The sequence below is a fragment of the Giraffa tippelskirchi genome, chromosome 9 (genome assembly GCF_054371585.1).
Source record: "Giraffa tippelskirchi isolate mGirTip1 chromosome 9, T2T-mGirTip1v1.2.pri, whole genome shotgun sequence".
NCBI classification, from domain to species: Eukaryota; Metazoa; Chordata; class Mammalia; order Artiodactyla; family Giraffidae; genus Giraffa; species Giraffa tippelskirchi.
The window spans coordinates 166344309-166360793 of record NC_137283.1 but is presented as its reverse complement, the minus strand read 5'-3'; the positions used below and the strand labels follow the sequence as shown (position 1 = coordinate 166360793).

At 47.4% G+C, this 16485-nt stretch overlaps 1 protein-coding gene across 6 annotated transcripts in view; it reads right to left on the bottom strand.

Moving 5' to 3' along the window:
* FAM120B (family with sequence similarity 120 member B) overlaps positions 1-16485 on the bottom strand; it is a 63599-nt gene that overhangs the window by 28241 nt on the left and 18873 nt on the right. For 3 of the 6 annotated variants that reach the window (XR_014065326.1, XM_081529798.1, XM_081529799.1), the window contains exons 3-4: positions 11762-11942; positions 2353-2454 (exon numbers count right to left, since the gene is read on the bottom strand). Coding sequence is in view for 5 of the 6 variants with exons in the window: in XM_081529798.1 (XP_081385924.1) it covers positions 2353-2454; positions 11762-11942 (283 nt within the window). In the remaining variant the exon portion in view is untranslated. Of the gene's footprint in view, positions 1-2352; positions 2455-2521; positions 2882-11761; positions 11943-16485 lie in introns of those variants that run through there. The other 3 variants (XM_081529801.1, XM_081529802.1, XM_081529803.1) reach the window with 3 other exon arrangements.

The following is a 16485-nucleotide window of genomic DNA, read 5'->3' as shown; positions in this document are numbered from 1 at the left end:
GTATAAGATACATTTTCCTGGGTTTTATATGCAGAAATTATGAATGAATGATTTTCACATTTTTAAATAGTCAAACACAGCAAAATGAAAACATTTCACAGTATGAGAAAATTGCATGACTCTGCCAGAAAGGATCAAGGGTGGCCCCCACACTTCACCCAGAGTTCCATGGGCAGCTGAGGTGTCCCAAAGAACAATCCAGAGATTTCGTCTATAGGTCCCAATTGCATTGTTCCTGAAACATATCAGCTTCAAAAGTCAAATTACGTCACTTGGCAGAGGCTTCTGTGTGAATTCACAGACAGGAAAGTCTCAGAGCTTCTCAGAAACGAGCAAGCCCCAGAGTGCTGCCCAGAGGGACAGGGAAGGAGGTAATTTCTGTGAATGACAACTTGTTTCATTTTATAAAACAATCGTCTAAGAGGATCTCCAACGGGCTGGTGAGTCACATCTTTATACAGCCAAGAAATATCAAGCTTACTCTCGGATTCTTGAATGCTTTAAAAATCGTTCCAAATGGACAAACTACCAATTAGATGTGTGCAATTGGCTTTCCAAGGTTTGCAAAATAAGGACATGCTTAAAATGACCAAGAACAGGCTCTGCGAAGACAGAAAAAAATCACCTGCATGTTGCCTAAAGAAGAATCTCCAGTTTTGGAGATAAAAAGCTGTGTCAGATGCTTGCCTGTTGTGTGGTCCAAGACTTGCAGCCCCAACTGCAGCGTGTTCGTAAGTGAGGGAGTTGAGGACGACGCACAGACGCAGGGACCTGTAAGGGGCAGGTCTGCGGGAAGGAAGCTAAATTTGAAGGTACACCCTTCCGAGAGCCTGCGGAAGGCGAGGATCAAGCAGCAGGAGTCCACTGCTCTTAACAGACACGTTGTCAGGGTGATGGAAAACCATGAGATAGGAACCTGGATGATCCATCTTCCAAATGAGTCTGAAAACCACCTGGCATTTTTCCTCATGGATATAGAGAAGATTTAGATATAAAAATCCCATCATTTTGTATCATTATTAACATAAGTGTGAACAGAGTCGTTTCATCTGAATCACCTGCAACACGTGTTCCAGGCCCCGCCCCCAGGGTCCCTGTGGTGACGCGCGCCCCGCTCTGGGGGCGGGCGGGGCTCCAGCTCCTTCGGGAAGCAGAGTCCCCGTGTGCGGTCCCGACGTGCAGCACGCACACACCTGTAGCTCAGCAGTGCCCAGGAGCAGTGCCCACAGGCCTCAGAAGCAGCCTTGCCAACAACCGAGTGAACTTCAGAGTTTATTAAAACCTTATATTGAGTGGCATCTAAAATTAACTCATAATATAATAATGAAAGGCCAAATATTCCCTTTCCACATTATTTCTGGAACGATCCTATAAAATGTAAATTACATATATATATATTAAAACATTTCTGGGAAATGATTTTGGGTATTCTTTAAAAGTACTTCTTGCTGTAAAACGTGTCAATGCATCTTAAATTGTTTTTGTGATAAGAACCCTTAGGTGTGAAATACTAAAATACTAATATTTAGGTTTGAGTATATCACTCACCAACTGAGAGAATAAGGAAGTATTCCCTCAACTTCTCTCCTTGTACAATTCCACTTATAAGAAACACGTTTCACAATGTTTCTTAATTGGTAAATTATAGGCTTGAGTGACAGAACACAGTAGTGACTTGAGAGAATTTAAAGCATATAAAAATGGAATATAAACATGTGGAGAAGTATTTGTTTTGTGAAACAATAAGAAAGGCCACTAGAATAAACCCTAAACTCTGTCCTCTGTTCAAGTGTCTGTGTGCAGAACACTGTCTCCTACAGTCAAACATGCTTGACCTTCTTCAGATACTAAGAACTCACAGGAAGAATTTACTTCAACTAATTTTTAGGAGAACTCTGTTTTCTCCTCCCCTCCCACTATGTGTTTTAAGATATGGCCCTTGAAAAAAACTTGTTTTTACAGGTAAACACTTTCCTTCGTCTCCTCTTCCCAGTTCATCAACCCACTTTCAATCGTGGAAGCGCAAGAATGGACCAAGCAGAGCAGCAAGAATCCAGCCACGCTAATTCGCAGCTCCTTCCTAAGTGGGTCCTGGTTTTCTTCACCCCCTGGCGTGGACCTTGGGCAGCAGGCAGGGGAGTGAGGCAGGGTGATTCAGCAGACTGGGCCTGGGGAGGTCAGTATAATGCCCTTTCCTCTGCTGTATTAGAACTTCATTAGGTACACTGCTCCTGGACCCACGGCAGAAATGAAAATCAGTGTGTGTGCAGTTCTGGAAAAGTATGTTTCCACAGAGATCATTACTGCATCATGTGGTGAACAAATCTGACATTTAATCGAGGCTGTCTGTACCTGGAATGTTCATCTGCAGAGGCCTGACGAGGTCCGGCTGCCTCAGTGGGTTCCCGGAGTACACAAACCACTCCTTGACAGTGGGGCCGGTGCTGGAACCACCTGAGCAAAGACAGCTGCATCAGCGGATGTGTGTGCCAATCCCTCACCAACGCTCCACGAGACCCACCGCGGCAGGAACAATCCCACGCTGGCGAGCACCGGGAGCTCTCACATCCAAGGTCACCGAGGGGCCTCGGGCATCCAGCAGTGGGCCTCCTACCCTCTGGTCGGATGGTCATCCATCCATTCGCACCAGAACGATGACCTTGGGTGGGGGGTGGCAGGACAACCCGGGTAGGTGATCAGTTGGGGCAGAGGTGACCTCTCGGTCACCACCGAGACGGCTCCTGTCACATCCTGCTTTCCTTCCCCACCACCCTCACGCCGTTCCAGAAAACATTTAGGGAGCAGGAATATGAGAGTCCTTTCTGCTCTTAAATTCACTACTTTACGCAACTATTAAGACTAGTGTTATGTCAGACAAATCAGAAAGCTGGCAGGAATAACTGAGAATAAAGGCACTGCTGTCTGTTGCTAGGTTACTAACTGCTACGGAAGCTCAGGTGGCTCGGTCACCTGCAGTGCCCCGCTCCGGCCGCACGCTGGCCTTGCCCTTTCTCACCTCTGCCCTTTCTCACCTCTGCGTTTGCGCCACACTCTGCTCTGCCCCCGCTCCCCTCCACCACTCCCCGAGCCCACCTCCTCTGCCCACACTTGGCAAGCCCCCCCTCCCTCCCTCTCAGCTGAGCCTCCCACACTCCCCAACCACCGCACCGCACTCAGCCAGCACTGTGGCTAGAGTCCCGAAAACTGAGCTCCCCAGGGCAACACCCACTCTTCATAAAACGCAGGCCCAGAGCAAATGCTCACTAACTGTGGGTTTAGGAGCAAGTTCATCTTAGCCTACATTTCATACACACAGAAAAAACCTGAAAACAGACAGAAGATCTGAGTATTCTTCATGTTCTTAAAAATAAAACAACCCAATTTCTATGTAATCCTCTTGGCCAAGGTTTTCATGACATTAACAAATAGTCAACTGAGTGAATGCTGCCCTGCTCATGCCAAGAGACAAATGTTACTCGGTTCTGTACTCCCACTCAACCATTGCTATTAAGGGACCTGGCCTGCCAAGTGACTCCTTGGGAATCACTAAAACATACAAAACCACATTTTACACTGTGGAAGTGACAACCTTTTACCTAAGACTGTTCACAGCACAGAGGTTCAGAGGCAATGTCTCAAAGCTTTAACTAAGTGGCACACAAAAGACTTAGCGAGAGGTTCACACTGGGCACTGGTGCCCTCATCTAAACACACCCGACAGTCCTCCGAGCTCCCGTTAGGACCAAGGGAAGCAGTCTTTGGACCAATATTCCAAGAGACACACCGCAACATCTCAGTTCAGTTCAGTTGCTCCGTCGTGTCTGATTCCTTGCGACCCCATGGACTACAGCACCCCAGGCCTCCCTGTCCATCACCAACTCCCGAAGCTTGCTCAAACTCATGTTCATTGAGTCAGTGATGCCATCCAACCATCTCATCCTATGTCGTCTCCTTCTCCTCCTGCCTTCAATCTTTCCCAGCATCAGGGTCTTTTCCAATCAGTCAGTTTTTCGCATCAGGTGGCGAGAGTATCAGCTTCAGCATCAGTTCTTCCAATGAATATTCAGGACTGATTTCCTTTAGGATAACTGGTTTGATCTCCTTGCAGTCCAAGGAACCCTCAAGACTCTTTTCTAACACCACAGTTCAAAAGCATCAATTCTTCAGCGCTCAGCTTCCTTTACGGCCCAACTCTCACATCAATACATGACTACTAGAAAAACCATAGTTTTGACTAGACAGACCTTTGTCAGCTAAGTAATGTCTCTGCTTTTTAATATGCTGTCTAGGTTGGTCATAGCTTTTCTTCCAAGGAGAAAGCATTTTTAATTTCATGGCTGCAGTCAGCACCTGCAGTGATTTTGGAGCAAAAGAAAGTCTGTCAGTTTCCACCGTTCCCCATCTATTTGCCAGGAAGTGATGGGACTGGATGCCACCATCTTCGTTTTTTGAATGCTGAGTTTTAAGCCAACTCTTTCACTCTCCTCTTTCACTTTCATCATGAGGCTCTTTAGTTCCTCTTCACTTTCTGTCACAAGAGTGGTGTCATCTGTATATCTGAGGTTATTGATATTTCTCCCAGCAATCTGATTCCAGCTTGTGCTTCATACAGTCCAGCATCTCTCATGATGTACTCTGCATATAAGTTAAATAAGCAAGGTGACAATATAGAACCATGACATACTCCTTTCCCAATTTTGAATCAGTCCTTTGTTCCATGCCCAGTTCCAACAGTTGCTTCTTGACCTGCATACAGATTTCTCAGAAGGCAGGTAAGGTGATATGGTATTTCCATCTCTCTAAGAATTGTGAACAAGTTGTTGTGATCCAAACAGCTAAAGGTTTTAGCCTAGTCAATGAAGGAGAGGTAGATGTTTTTCTGGAATTCTGTTGCTTTTTCTATGATCCAATGGATGTTGGCAATCTGATCTCTGGTTCCTCTGCCTTTTCTAAATCCAGCTTGAACATCTGGAAGTTCTAGGTTAACATAATATTGAAGCCTCGCTTGGAGAATTTTGAGCATTACTTTGCTAGCACGTGAGATAACTGTGCAGTAGTTTGAACATTCTTTGGCAATTGGGATTGGAATGAAAACTGACCTTTTCCAGTCCTGTGGCCACTGCTGAGTTTTCCAAATTTGCTGGCATATTGAGTGCAGCACTTTCACAGCATCATCTTTCAGGATTTGAAATAGCTCAACTGGAATTCCATCACCTCCACTAGCTTTGTTCGTAGTGATGCTTTCTAAGGCCTACTTGACTTCACATCCCAGGATGTCTGGCTCTAGGTGAGTGATCACACCATCGTCATTATCTGGGTCGTGAAGATCTTTTTTGTACAGTTCTTCTGTGTATTCTTGCCACCTCTTCTTAATATCTTCTGCTTCTGTTAGGTCCATACCATTTCTGTTCTTTATCGAGCCCATCTTTGCATGAAATGTTCCCTTGGTATCTCTAATTTTCTTGAAAAGATCTCTAGTCTTTCCCATTCTGTTGTTTTCCTCTATTTCTTTGCACTGATTGCTGAGGAAGGCTTTCCTATCACTCCTTGCTATTCTTTAGAACTCTGCATTCAGATGGGAATATCTTTCCTTTTCTCCTTTGCTTTTTGCTTCTCTTCTTTTCACAGCTATTTGTAAGGCCTCCTCAGACAGCCAGTTTGCTTTTTTGCATTTCTTTTCCATGGGGATAGTCTTGATCCCTGTCTCCTATACAATGTTACGAATCTCCGTCCATAGTTCATCAGGCACTCTGTCTATCAGATCTAGTCCCTTAAATCTATTTGTCACCTCCACTATATAATCATAAGGGATTTGATTTAGGTCATACCTGAATGGTCTAGTGGTTTTCCCTACTTTCTTCAATTTAATTCTGAATTTGGCAATAAGGAGTTCATGATCTGAGCCACAGTCCACTCCCGGTCTTGTTTTTGCTGACTGTTTTGAGCTTCTCCATCTTTGGCTGCAAAGAATATAATCAATCTGATTTCGGTGTTGACCATCTGGTGATGTCCATGTGTAGAGTCTTCTCTTGTGTTGTTGGAAGAGAGTGTTTGCTATGACCAGTGTGTTCTCTTGGCAAAACTCTATTAGCCTTTGCCCTGCTTCATTCTGTACTCCAAGGCCAAATTTGCCTGTTACGCCAGGTGTTTCCTGACTTCCTACTTTTGCATTCCAGTCCCCTATAATGAAAAGGACATCCTTTCTGGGTGTTAGTTCTAAAAGGTCTTGTAGGTCTTCATAGAACCGTTCAACTTCAGCTTCTTCAGCGTTACTGGTCGGGGCATAGAGTTGGATTACCATGATATTGAATGGTTTGCCTTGGAAACGAACAGAGATCATTCTGTCATTTTTGAGATTGCATCCAAGTACTGCATTTCGGACTCTTTTGTTGACCACGATGGCTACTCCATTTCTTCTAAGGGATTCCTGCCCACAGTAGTAGATATAATGGTCATCTGAGTTAAATTCACCCATTCCAGTCCATCTTAGTTCGCCGATTCCTAGAATGTCAACGTTCACTCTTGCCATCTCCTGTTTGACCACTTCCAATTTGCCTTGATTCATGGACCTAACATTCCAGGTTCCTATGCAATATTGCTCTTTACAGCATCGGACCTTGCGTCTATCACCAGTCACATCCACAGCTGGGTATTGTTTTTGTTTGGCTCCAGCCCATCATTCTTTCTGGAGTTATTTCTCCACTGATCTCCAGTAGCATATTGGGCACCTACCGACCTGGGGAGTTCCTCTTTCAGTGTCCTATCTTTTTGCCTTTTCATACTGTTCATGGGGTTCTCAAGGCAAGAATGAAGTGGTTTGCCATGCCCTTCTCCAGTGGACCACATTCTGTCAGACCTCTCCAGCATGACCCGTCCGTCTTGGGTGGCCCCACACGGCATGGCTTAGTTTCACTGAGTTAGACAAGGCTGTCGTCTGTTTGATCAGATTGGCTAGTTTTCTGTGATTATAGCTTCAGTGTGTCTGCCCTCTGATGCCCTCTCGCAACACCTACCATCTTACTTGGTTTCTCTTACCTTGGAATTCCCACTGGATTCCTGCGATGTCTGCATGGTGAAAATTAGGGGAAGTGACAAGGAAAGAGGACAGTTAACCTCAACTGCTGAAGAGGGCCACAGGTGTGGGCTATTCTGAGCTGTGAATCAGTAAGATGGGAGGGGGAGAGCAGAACAGAGTCTGCCTTCTTGCACCTTTTCGAGTTTCTTTATTTTTTAAAATGCATCAAGCTTCCCGATGATTTTATCTAATCTTATCACTAGGGAGACTAAAAAACAGACAGTGTTAACATCAGTGGTAAGAACAGGCATGAAGCCAAGGACAGGCTGAGGACTGAGTGACTTCGGGGTTTCTCCCCTGTTTTGGCCATGATGCCACTGAGCTGTCTAAATACCATATGCTCAACTATATAAATACGGGGAGGAGTGACAGTGACCAAGCACTCCCTAAAGAGGCACCCTCCAACATTCCAGATGAACTGGAGCATCCAGCAGATCTGTTATCCAAATCTTGCCCGTGATTAGGAACTTTGAGGGATGAAGTCATCAATTTGGTGCCATGCTTTGGCTCAGACCTCCAGCGTCCACAGCTGCACACCTGCAGGAGCTCTGATGCGGAGAGTCAATGACTGCGGAGCTAAAGGCACCTTTGATTCTAAACCTCACTCCAAAGAAGAAGCTCCCGCCTGCCCGTCAGACAGGGCTTAGAGACAGCTGCTCATGTAGTGGCGTTTGAGGGACCACTGCTCTCCCTCAGTGTCTGAAATTCAACCATCAGAGTAATCTTTTCCCAAGGAATGCCTTGCTATATGCAAGCACTTCTGAAGAGGCAATATTTTAAACACACATATCGGTCACTAATTCATGCTGAGACATCTGCCAGGGGCAGCAGGTCGCCCTGACCAGGCTGTGCTCAGCCCGGTGGGGAGGCGGCCACGGACCACACGTATGTGCAAGTACAAACCGTAATGCGCTGAAGAATGAAGGGCACATGGTGCCCTCAGAGAGGAAATTACTTCTTTTCCAGGGAGGGAGAGGAGACACTGGGTCAGTGCCTCTCTGGGGCACCTCCTTCCTCCCCCGCTTCCCGCCCAACCACCCCTCTCCCACATGCAAGATGGTCCCAGTGAGTGACGGGAAATCATTTTTGATGAGGGAAGAAGGGAAGAATCTGGGGAGTTAGTTTTTACAGGCCTGAGGGATACAGAGAACTGATCAGAAGGACGGCTTGAGTCGGAAAATGCATTTTGTATCTGTCAACATGGATTTGATTCTTAAAGCAATGCAAGTGAAAGAAAGCACCTGGGTATAAAGAGGGCAAACCCAGCTCTGCCAGCCTCCCACCAGCGAGGTTCACGGCTTCCAGCAGGAATTCCACTTCTGGGAGAAGTGTCAGGAAGATGAGCGAGGTCTCAAATGGAGAGAGGGGTGAGACAGGAAGGGGAGAGGGAAACCCCTCAAAGAGCCGATAATGAAGTGGTGAAATGCAGTTCCCCAACTGCAGGAGAAACAAACCAGGAAGTAAGGATGAAGAAGCAAAACATCAGTCCAGGAAGTCCAGCATCATCTCTGAGCAGCTCCAATAATGGAAAACAGACATACAGATGGGAGAAAAATGTACCAACATGCAGGACAGAACTTTCCAAGGGCAAAGAAAAGCCACAAAATGGTACAAGAACCGTACCAGCGCTCAACTCTGTCGGCACCTACAACACGAGAGGAGGGTGGGTGTGGCCAAGACAGGGACTGCAGGGCTGCAGCCACGACCATTCCCGTACCACGGACCCTAGAAGCCGGCACCCTCAAGCAGATAGTCTCTACCCCACGGCGCCACGCAGATGGCAGCCGAGGCTGTGAGAACCCAGCAGAGCAAGAGAGGAGAGCAAAGCAGAGCAAAGCAGGGCTCGGGGAGGACAGGGTGTCCCGACAGCAGGGCTGCGATCAGAAGCAGGGCCGGCACCATGCAGGGGAGTGCCCTGAGGTCCTGAGGGATGGGGCGCTGCACATCCAGGGCAAAGCTCAACGAGGCCAGGCAGACGGCCACGGGCCGCGCGACCCTGGAGTGGCACGGGGCCGCCCCTGTGCAGGGGCCTCGTCAGATGCCGGCACTCGGGTGACAGCCCAGGAAGCCCCAGCCTCAGGAACAGGGCCCCTCTATTTCCTGAGGCTTCCCAGACTGATCTAACCAGACTTCAGGCAAACCCTGCAAGGATCAGGTAAATGACCTCCCTACAGGACAAAAGGCAAGACCCTTCACAGATCCAAAACCTTCTAGAGAACAGTAAAATACTGGACACGAGAATAAGCAGAAACATGTGGACACATTAGAAGGAGAAAAGTCAATAAACAGACAGGCCTGGCAATGACAGGGGTGGTGGAATTAGTAGACAAGGACTTGAAAACAGGTACTGCAAACAAGTTTAAGGATTTAAAGGAAAACATGAAGACTGGGAAGAAAGAAATGGAAGATTTTTTTAAAATGCTAAAAACACAGTATCTGAAATGACAATTTCACTGGACAGGCTAGTAGCAGACTAGACACTGCAGAAGAAAGGCTCTGTAAATGTGAACTCAGAGCAACAAGAGGGATCCAAATTGAAGCACAGAGAGAAGAGGCTGAAAAACGAGCCTCGGTGCCTGAGGGGCCCTGTGAGGTGTGAACCAGGTACGTGATAGGGGTCTAGAGTGACAGAGAGACACAGAAAACAGTGCTCAACTAAACAGTGCTCTCTCAAAGTCAACAGGGAACAGACCCTCACAGACCCAAGGAGCACAAGAGCCGCAAGCAGATAAACATGGAGGAAATGACTCCAAAGTTCAGCTTAAACAGGGGCTGAAAACCAGCAATCAACAGACATCCCTAAGGACAGCCAGAGAAACACTCACAGCCTGCGGACCCAACAGTCAGAAGGACCGTGGTCATCTCAGGAGAAACACAAGCTCAAGACAACAGAACGACACCCTCAAAGCGCCGGACAAAAGTATCTAAAATTCTACCTCCAGCAGAATTGTATCTCTGAAATAAAGAGCACCAGAAACGGCACACACAGCAGACATCGACTTACCGATTAACTACTTTCCAAAACAACCAAAAGCACAGCTCACAGGCCAAATCCGGCTGGCCTGCCGTTATTCAGTCTGAACGCTAATAATGCTTTTCATATTGCTTTAAATGATTAGAAAATTATCGAAAGAAGAATATTCTGTGACACAGACCAATGACATACAATTCAAACTTTGCGACATGGGAAAACTAGACAAAGCTTCAGTGGCACAACCATGCCCTTCGGGATTTGTGTCTAGGGCGCCCGCCTCAGCAGAGCTCATTAGCTGTTACTGACTGTGGGGCCCTCAAAGCTTTAAATATTTATCACCTAGTCCTCACAAAAATGTTAGCCAACCTACAGCTTAAAGTAAAAATAAGAATCATGTATTTATGCTTAAAACATACGCATAATCTCAAAAGGTGACCTACTATGTCGCCATTTACGTGACAGTCTCAAAACGCCCAAGTGCTGGGTTAGAGGACTGACCGCTGCTCACCAGGGCACAGGGACAGAGGGCGGGTCCACAGAGGCAGCAGGAGGGAGAGCCCCTGCGGTCCTAGAACGTGCCTTATCTTGTACAGATAACACATCCATATCTGCACATGGGCATCTGTATACCCATGCCTGTATCTTGACATGGATAATACTGTACAGAATTATACACACACACACAAACGAATGGGTGCAAAAAGGGCCGAAAAGTGAGTAACATCTATAGTCTGCTTCACAGTATTGTACTAATGTCGAGTTCCTGGCTTTGATATTATACTTTATTATATACAATGTCATCTTATAAAGGATACGTGAAATCCTATATGCTATTTTTTGCAACTCCCTTGAGTATATAATTATTTCAAAATAAAATCTTTAAAATACACTGAATAGCAAAAATGATGGGGGGAATGGAAGTACACTGTTGTCAGGTTTTTACAGCATGCCTTACATGGTGTAACACTAAGGTCAAATTCTGACAAGTTAAAGACATGTATTATAAACCCTTGAGCAACTGCTAAAAAAATAGCAAACAAATGAAAACAAGTAAATCTAATAATTCAAGCCCAATAGTAAGCCAATATAAAGCAAAATACTAATAATGATTCAATTATTCCAAAAGAAGTCAGAAAAGGGGAAACAGGGCAAGCAGGGCAGAGCGAAGAGCACAGGGAAGACGCACGGCCTTTTGGGCAGTCGGCACAGTAAACCCAGTCGGGCCAGTAAGTACTTTAAACGTAAACAGCCCAGACAATCCAACTAAAAGACAGAGACTGAAAGACCAACATGCTGCTTAAAAGAGAAATACTTCAAATATTAAGAAATAGTTTAAAAGAATAGAAAGGAGATATACCATAATCATAAGAAAACTGTCTTCTTATAACAGACACACCCTACACTACACTTCTACAGGAGGAAAGGGTTTCCAAATGTTTTAAATTTCTTAAATCCTTTTAATGGATAAAAATACAACACTTTACAACAGAAACAATGCACTTCTCTTTCAATGAACTCTGGTCAACTGCTTGCTAATCAGATATACAGACATCCCATGCATCTACCCTTAATCCTGCACAGATGTGAGTGGCATATTCCATTCCAGACTTAACAGAGAAACAAATCCTGAGTCCTGAAAGCAGGCACTCGTTCCATCTGGCCAGTTCTCAGAATCAGCTCCAGGAGCACAGCCCCTGGAGACCACGACTCACCTCCGCTGCCCCCCAGCAGGAGGGAGTAGACGCGCTGCCGCACCGGGCGGAATACGAAGGCCTGGCTGGGCAGGGCCTGGTCTGTGGCGTCCTCCAGGCTGTTGCTGCACTCCACCTCGCCGCTGCTCATCACGCTGTATACCAGGTAGCTCTCCGCCTGGACATGCTGTGCTCTGGCAACCTGCTCAACAATTAAATGCAACTGGTTTCTCCTTGAAAACGATACCATGACCTTCAGCAGGAAATCCAAGGCCTTCTAGGGCTCAGAGTAAATGTCACTTAAACTCAGGATGTCAAGCTGGCCTCTGTGCTTCCATCTCAGAACTTTCTATTCCCGCTTTCCTCCTCCAATTTCCACCCACCAACCAGACTTGTGACTTACCTCTGCCGTCACTCAACATCCTGTCCACCAGACAGGGAGAGGGGCTGCCCAGGGCTCCAACCGCCCCCTCTCCAGGCACTCCAACCCACCCTTCACCCCAGCGACACCGTCTTCCTGGAAACAGAGGCCCAATCACTACACTCAGGCTGGCTACCAGACTCTTCAGCCTGAGTTGAAAAGGCCCCGTGAAGGCCTCCATCTCCTCCCGTGCACCCCTCATGGACACTCTGGGGCCCAACCTCCATGATGGAAACTGACCTCTTTCAGCCCTTCTCAAAAAGCCAATTCCCAGTCTCTGCCCCATGAGGCTCCCCTGAAGTGTCATCTCTCCAGAACCTGGTCATCCTCTTTGAACAAGAACTCACCTCCCCGACCTGAGGGGCTCAACTCACATTCACCGTCCACTGGTTACCTTGCCTCATCTCTATGAAACCATAAATTCCCTGGGATTAGAAACTGCATCACCGTCATTCACCTGTTCAGTACTGTTTTACTGAGCAGAACCCGTGCCCGAGCACTCGCTGCTTTCTGCTCTGAATGCAGTGCGGTGGCAGCACTGGGAGGTGAGGAGATGGATGATGGAAACAGATGCCATGCTCCCACTCCATGAGGAGTTGAGATCACATGGTCTGTAATGACTGACATACAGGTTTCATGTTTCTGTAAAGAACACTCTTAGCCACTGCAGAATTACTCTTCATAATTTAAATCTAGCCTACCCCTGATGGCATGTACAATGTGCTCTGACAACAGCCTGGAGCATCAGAACCTCTGCGCATCAGTGTCCTGCTACTGACACACGGGAAGCACTCAGTCACACCCATTCATTACCGTCGACCTGAGTCTTAATACCTTCAGCACCTCGCCTCCTTCACGTGTAAAATAGGTTTAACAAAGGTGCTGTCCTCACAGAACTATCCGGGAGGATTAAATGAGCTATAATACAGAGGCTGGCAAACAGTACGTGGCCAACAGGCAGCCACTACTGCTCTCTGGCTGGACATACTCCAGGGTCTATTTCATGGCTAAATGCTTCTTTAAATCAGGATGGCAGACAAGCTAGCAGCTTTAGTCAGCAAGGATCCCAAAAGAGTTATTACTTGATGCTCTAACCAATGAAAGATCATTAGAAGTAACATATTTCTCTATAATGCCCCTTTTGATACAGAATCTATCAGGAACAATATGGTTAGATATTTCATGATTCTTTTAAGGTACAATACCCTCTAATGTATTTTCCTATACCTTCTTACATTTCTTACTTTTTTTATTTCAAAAGAGTTAGAATTTTGACAAATTTATCTATAAAGTTATAACAAATTGTATATTCACTATCAAAAAACCTTCAATTTTGGCAACTGTACAGAGTTGAGATGTAACATTCTTTTCTGGGTGTACACAGGGTTTTCAGAGAAGTTTTCTACAATTATAATATTAATTCATTAACTAGCTCATCACCTCAGCTTTTATCTTTAATCTCTGCCCTTACTGCAAATATTATATAGCATTCCACACTTGGAAAAACTTTTAACATATTCACCTAATCTGAAAATTCTAAAGCAAGAATTCAGTTTATCCAATTGCTGGAGGAAACAGCAATAGTTGTGTGCATGCACCCAGGAATAGCTACATTCAACTACTTAGCACCAAAGGACTTCTAGGGTGACTACATGTGGCCAAAATGCATGTCTGAATTCTGGTTATCTATTGTCAGTGCTGGAAGATGCCACTGCAAAAAAAATCTAAAGGAAATTTTAAGGGGAATTTAAAAAACTTTCAAATTATTTTCAAAGTGACCTCTAAGCTCAAGAAGTCCGAGTGTCACTGAAACAGGACACGCTCTGTCCTTCCCTCCCCCACACTCCACCTGCTCACAGGCCCAGGAGACTCTGTGGGGCTCTTTCTGCCAGACTTCCAGAAACAGCAACCCCATCCCCAGCCTCTGCCTTTTTCACCTCCAAATTGCCACCAAATTCCTGTAATCTGACCTCCACCAAGCCCATGGGTGACCACAGCTCTCTAAGGCCCCCCAATCCTCCCACATGCCAATCCTGACGACCTCTGATCCCTGTCCATGGCCGCTGCGCCATCAGGCAGACCCGCCTCCCTTCTCAGCCTTGAACCTGCCTCCCTGGGCCCTTGTCAGGTTACTCTCACCTCCCTCTCCTCCCCCTCTGATTCCCTTCACCCCTCAGGGCATCACTGCTTCTACCTGGAGGGTCTCTACTATGGGTAGAGCACACATTTTAAGCATCAGATGGTTCCTGTGAAGCCTTCCTTGTGTAGCTCAGGCCAACTCCCACCCCACCAGCTTGAGCACAGGAGCTTCACCCGCACAGCAGGATTCTCTTCTGAAACGTTGCCTGAGTTGCTTCTTTTACTCCAGTTCCACTGCCATTTCCCTAATTCCAGCTCATAGCCACACCGGCCAGTTCTCTGCTGTGTTTCAGAAAACAAGTATCTGATCTTGCCCCACCTCCGCTTGCTATCCCATGCCTCCTAAAAGAGGCTAAGAACTAAGCCCTGAACTCTCTCAGCACACACGTGCTTGCCCTCTGTGGTTGGACGTAACTTTCCTGGACTTCCCTTGGAGGAAACTGGGTGAGACGCCAAGCCGCCCGTGAACACAGTGGAAGCCCAGTGGGTACGGGGTAGGTACAGGGAATGCGGCCAGGGTGCGTGCGGCGGAGCCCAGATGGGACAGGTGTGAGGCACACAGACGGAAGTGAGAGCTGGGGACTGGCAGGAACCAGAGCAAAACAGAAGCGAGCAGAGAGGGCCTGGAATGGCGCTGCGGGTGTGGCATGGGGCTTCTGAGTCCTGGGGCGTACAAAAAGCAGATACCGCCCAACTCTCGAATGAGACTCCAAGAGGGCGGCTCCCCTTCAGACTTCTGTTCTCCTGCTGCCCGACTCCTGACCACGACGCATCCCTCTCCCTGTGCCGATGGACTTTCAGACCCCAGGGAAGGTGGGTGCGATCTTGTAAAGCGTGGAAAGCTTGGGTTCAAACGGGGGTGTACAAGAGCTAGCTGTGTGACCACTGCAGACATGTCATTTAGCCTTTTCACACCCACGGCCTCACGTGAGCGGGAGACCAGGGTGTCCAGCACAGAGCTGTGTTAGAGGAGACACAGTGAGGACAGCCCTGAGAACCAGGAGCAACTACACGGAGGCAGGTCACTGCAGGGCCAGATGCGTGACCAAACTGAACACGACAGTCGCGCGCAGACTGGGCTCCCCGTCCTTCCTCTCGGCTCTCGTCCTTCTCCCCGTCTGCGCGGAGGCCCGCCCGCCTCCAGGCCGTCCTGTTCTACCCACCTCCCACTGCTCGTCGGGACCCCCACGTGCAGGTCCACCTCCACCCTTCCTCGAATGTCCACTCACATTCTTTTTCGTCTAAAAAGCAGTTAAGAATGTTTCCAGGTAGAATAAATTTCTTAACACTTTTTCATCTATAACTCTCTTGAAACATGTATCACATTCAACCTCTCACTGTAATTTTCTATGATAAGAAGCTACCCCCTCTGTTACAAGGTATGTGACAGAGAGAGGGGAAGGCTCCTTGCAGCTGTGCAGGAGGGAGGGAAGAACTCACTGACGGAGCGCGTAGAGACACATGAGGCAGAGAACACTCCCTGAGACTGCAGCAGGGCAGGACAAGAACAAACAAGGCCAGGCCCTCACAGAACCGCCCGATCTGGAAGGAAAGACCTGAACCAGAGAGGAGATTCCAGGGGCACCTGCGGCAAACATCGGCCACTCACACAGGGTGGGCGGCCTCTCTGGGTGTGTGACAGGAAAGCCCAGCAGGCACCGACCAGCGGAAGGGGCCGGAGGGCCGTCCAGGAGAGGGGCAGGTGGGAGAGCGGCAGGTACAGCTGGAGCAGCGGGCAGCAGCCGGGGACGGCAGCCCGCTCTGTGCAGGTCACCGCTTCCCTCTGAAGAGCTAGGAAATGCTCATCAGGGCTTTATTTCTGCATGCAGCATGACAAAGGGGCTGCAAGGGGCAAAAGTCTGTTTGGGAAGAGTTCTCAGATGTCTACAGTCATCCACACAGGGTGGTAAGAGCCACTGAATAGATCAAAGTAACAAGACTTAGCCTGGTTATGAAAAATGAGGAGACATTCCCAGGTTTTTAACTTGTGAAAGACGGCGACAGTCCATGCAGGAACAATGAAAAGCTGTGAGTAAAGTCCTATTTGGCTCTGCACTTGCCGAGATGCCTCAGGGCATTAGTGTCCACACATACCTTCTCTGTAACCCAAGGATAACAAGAGGTTTCAACGAGATAATACATACACTGCAAGCAGACAGACCCTACACAGAGCGGGCAGTTCATG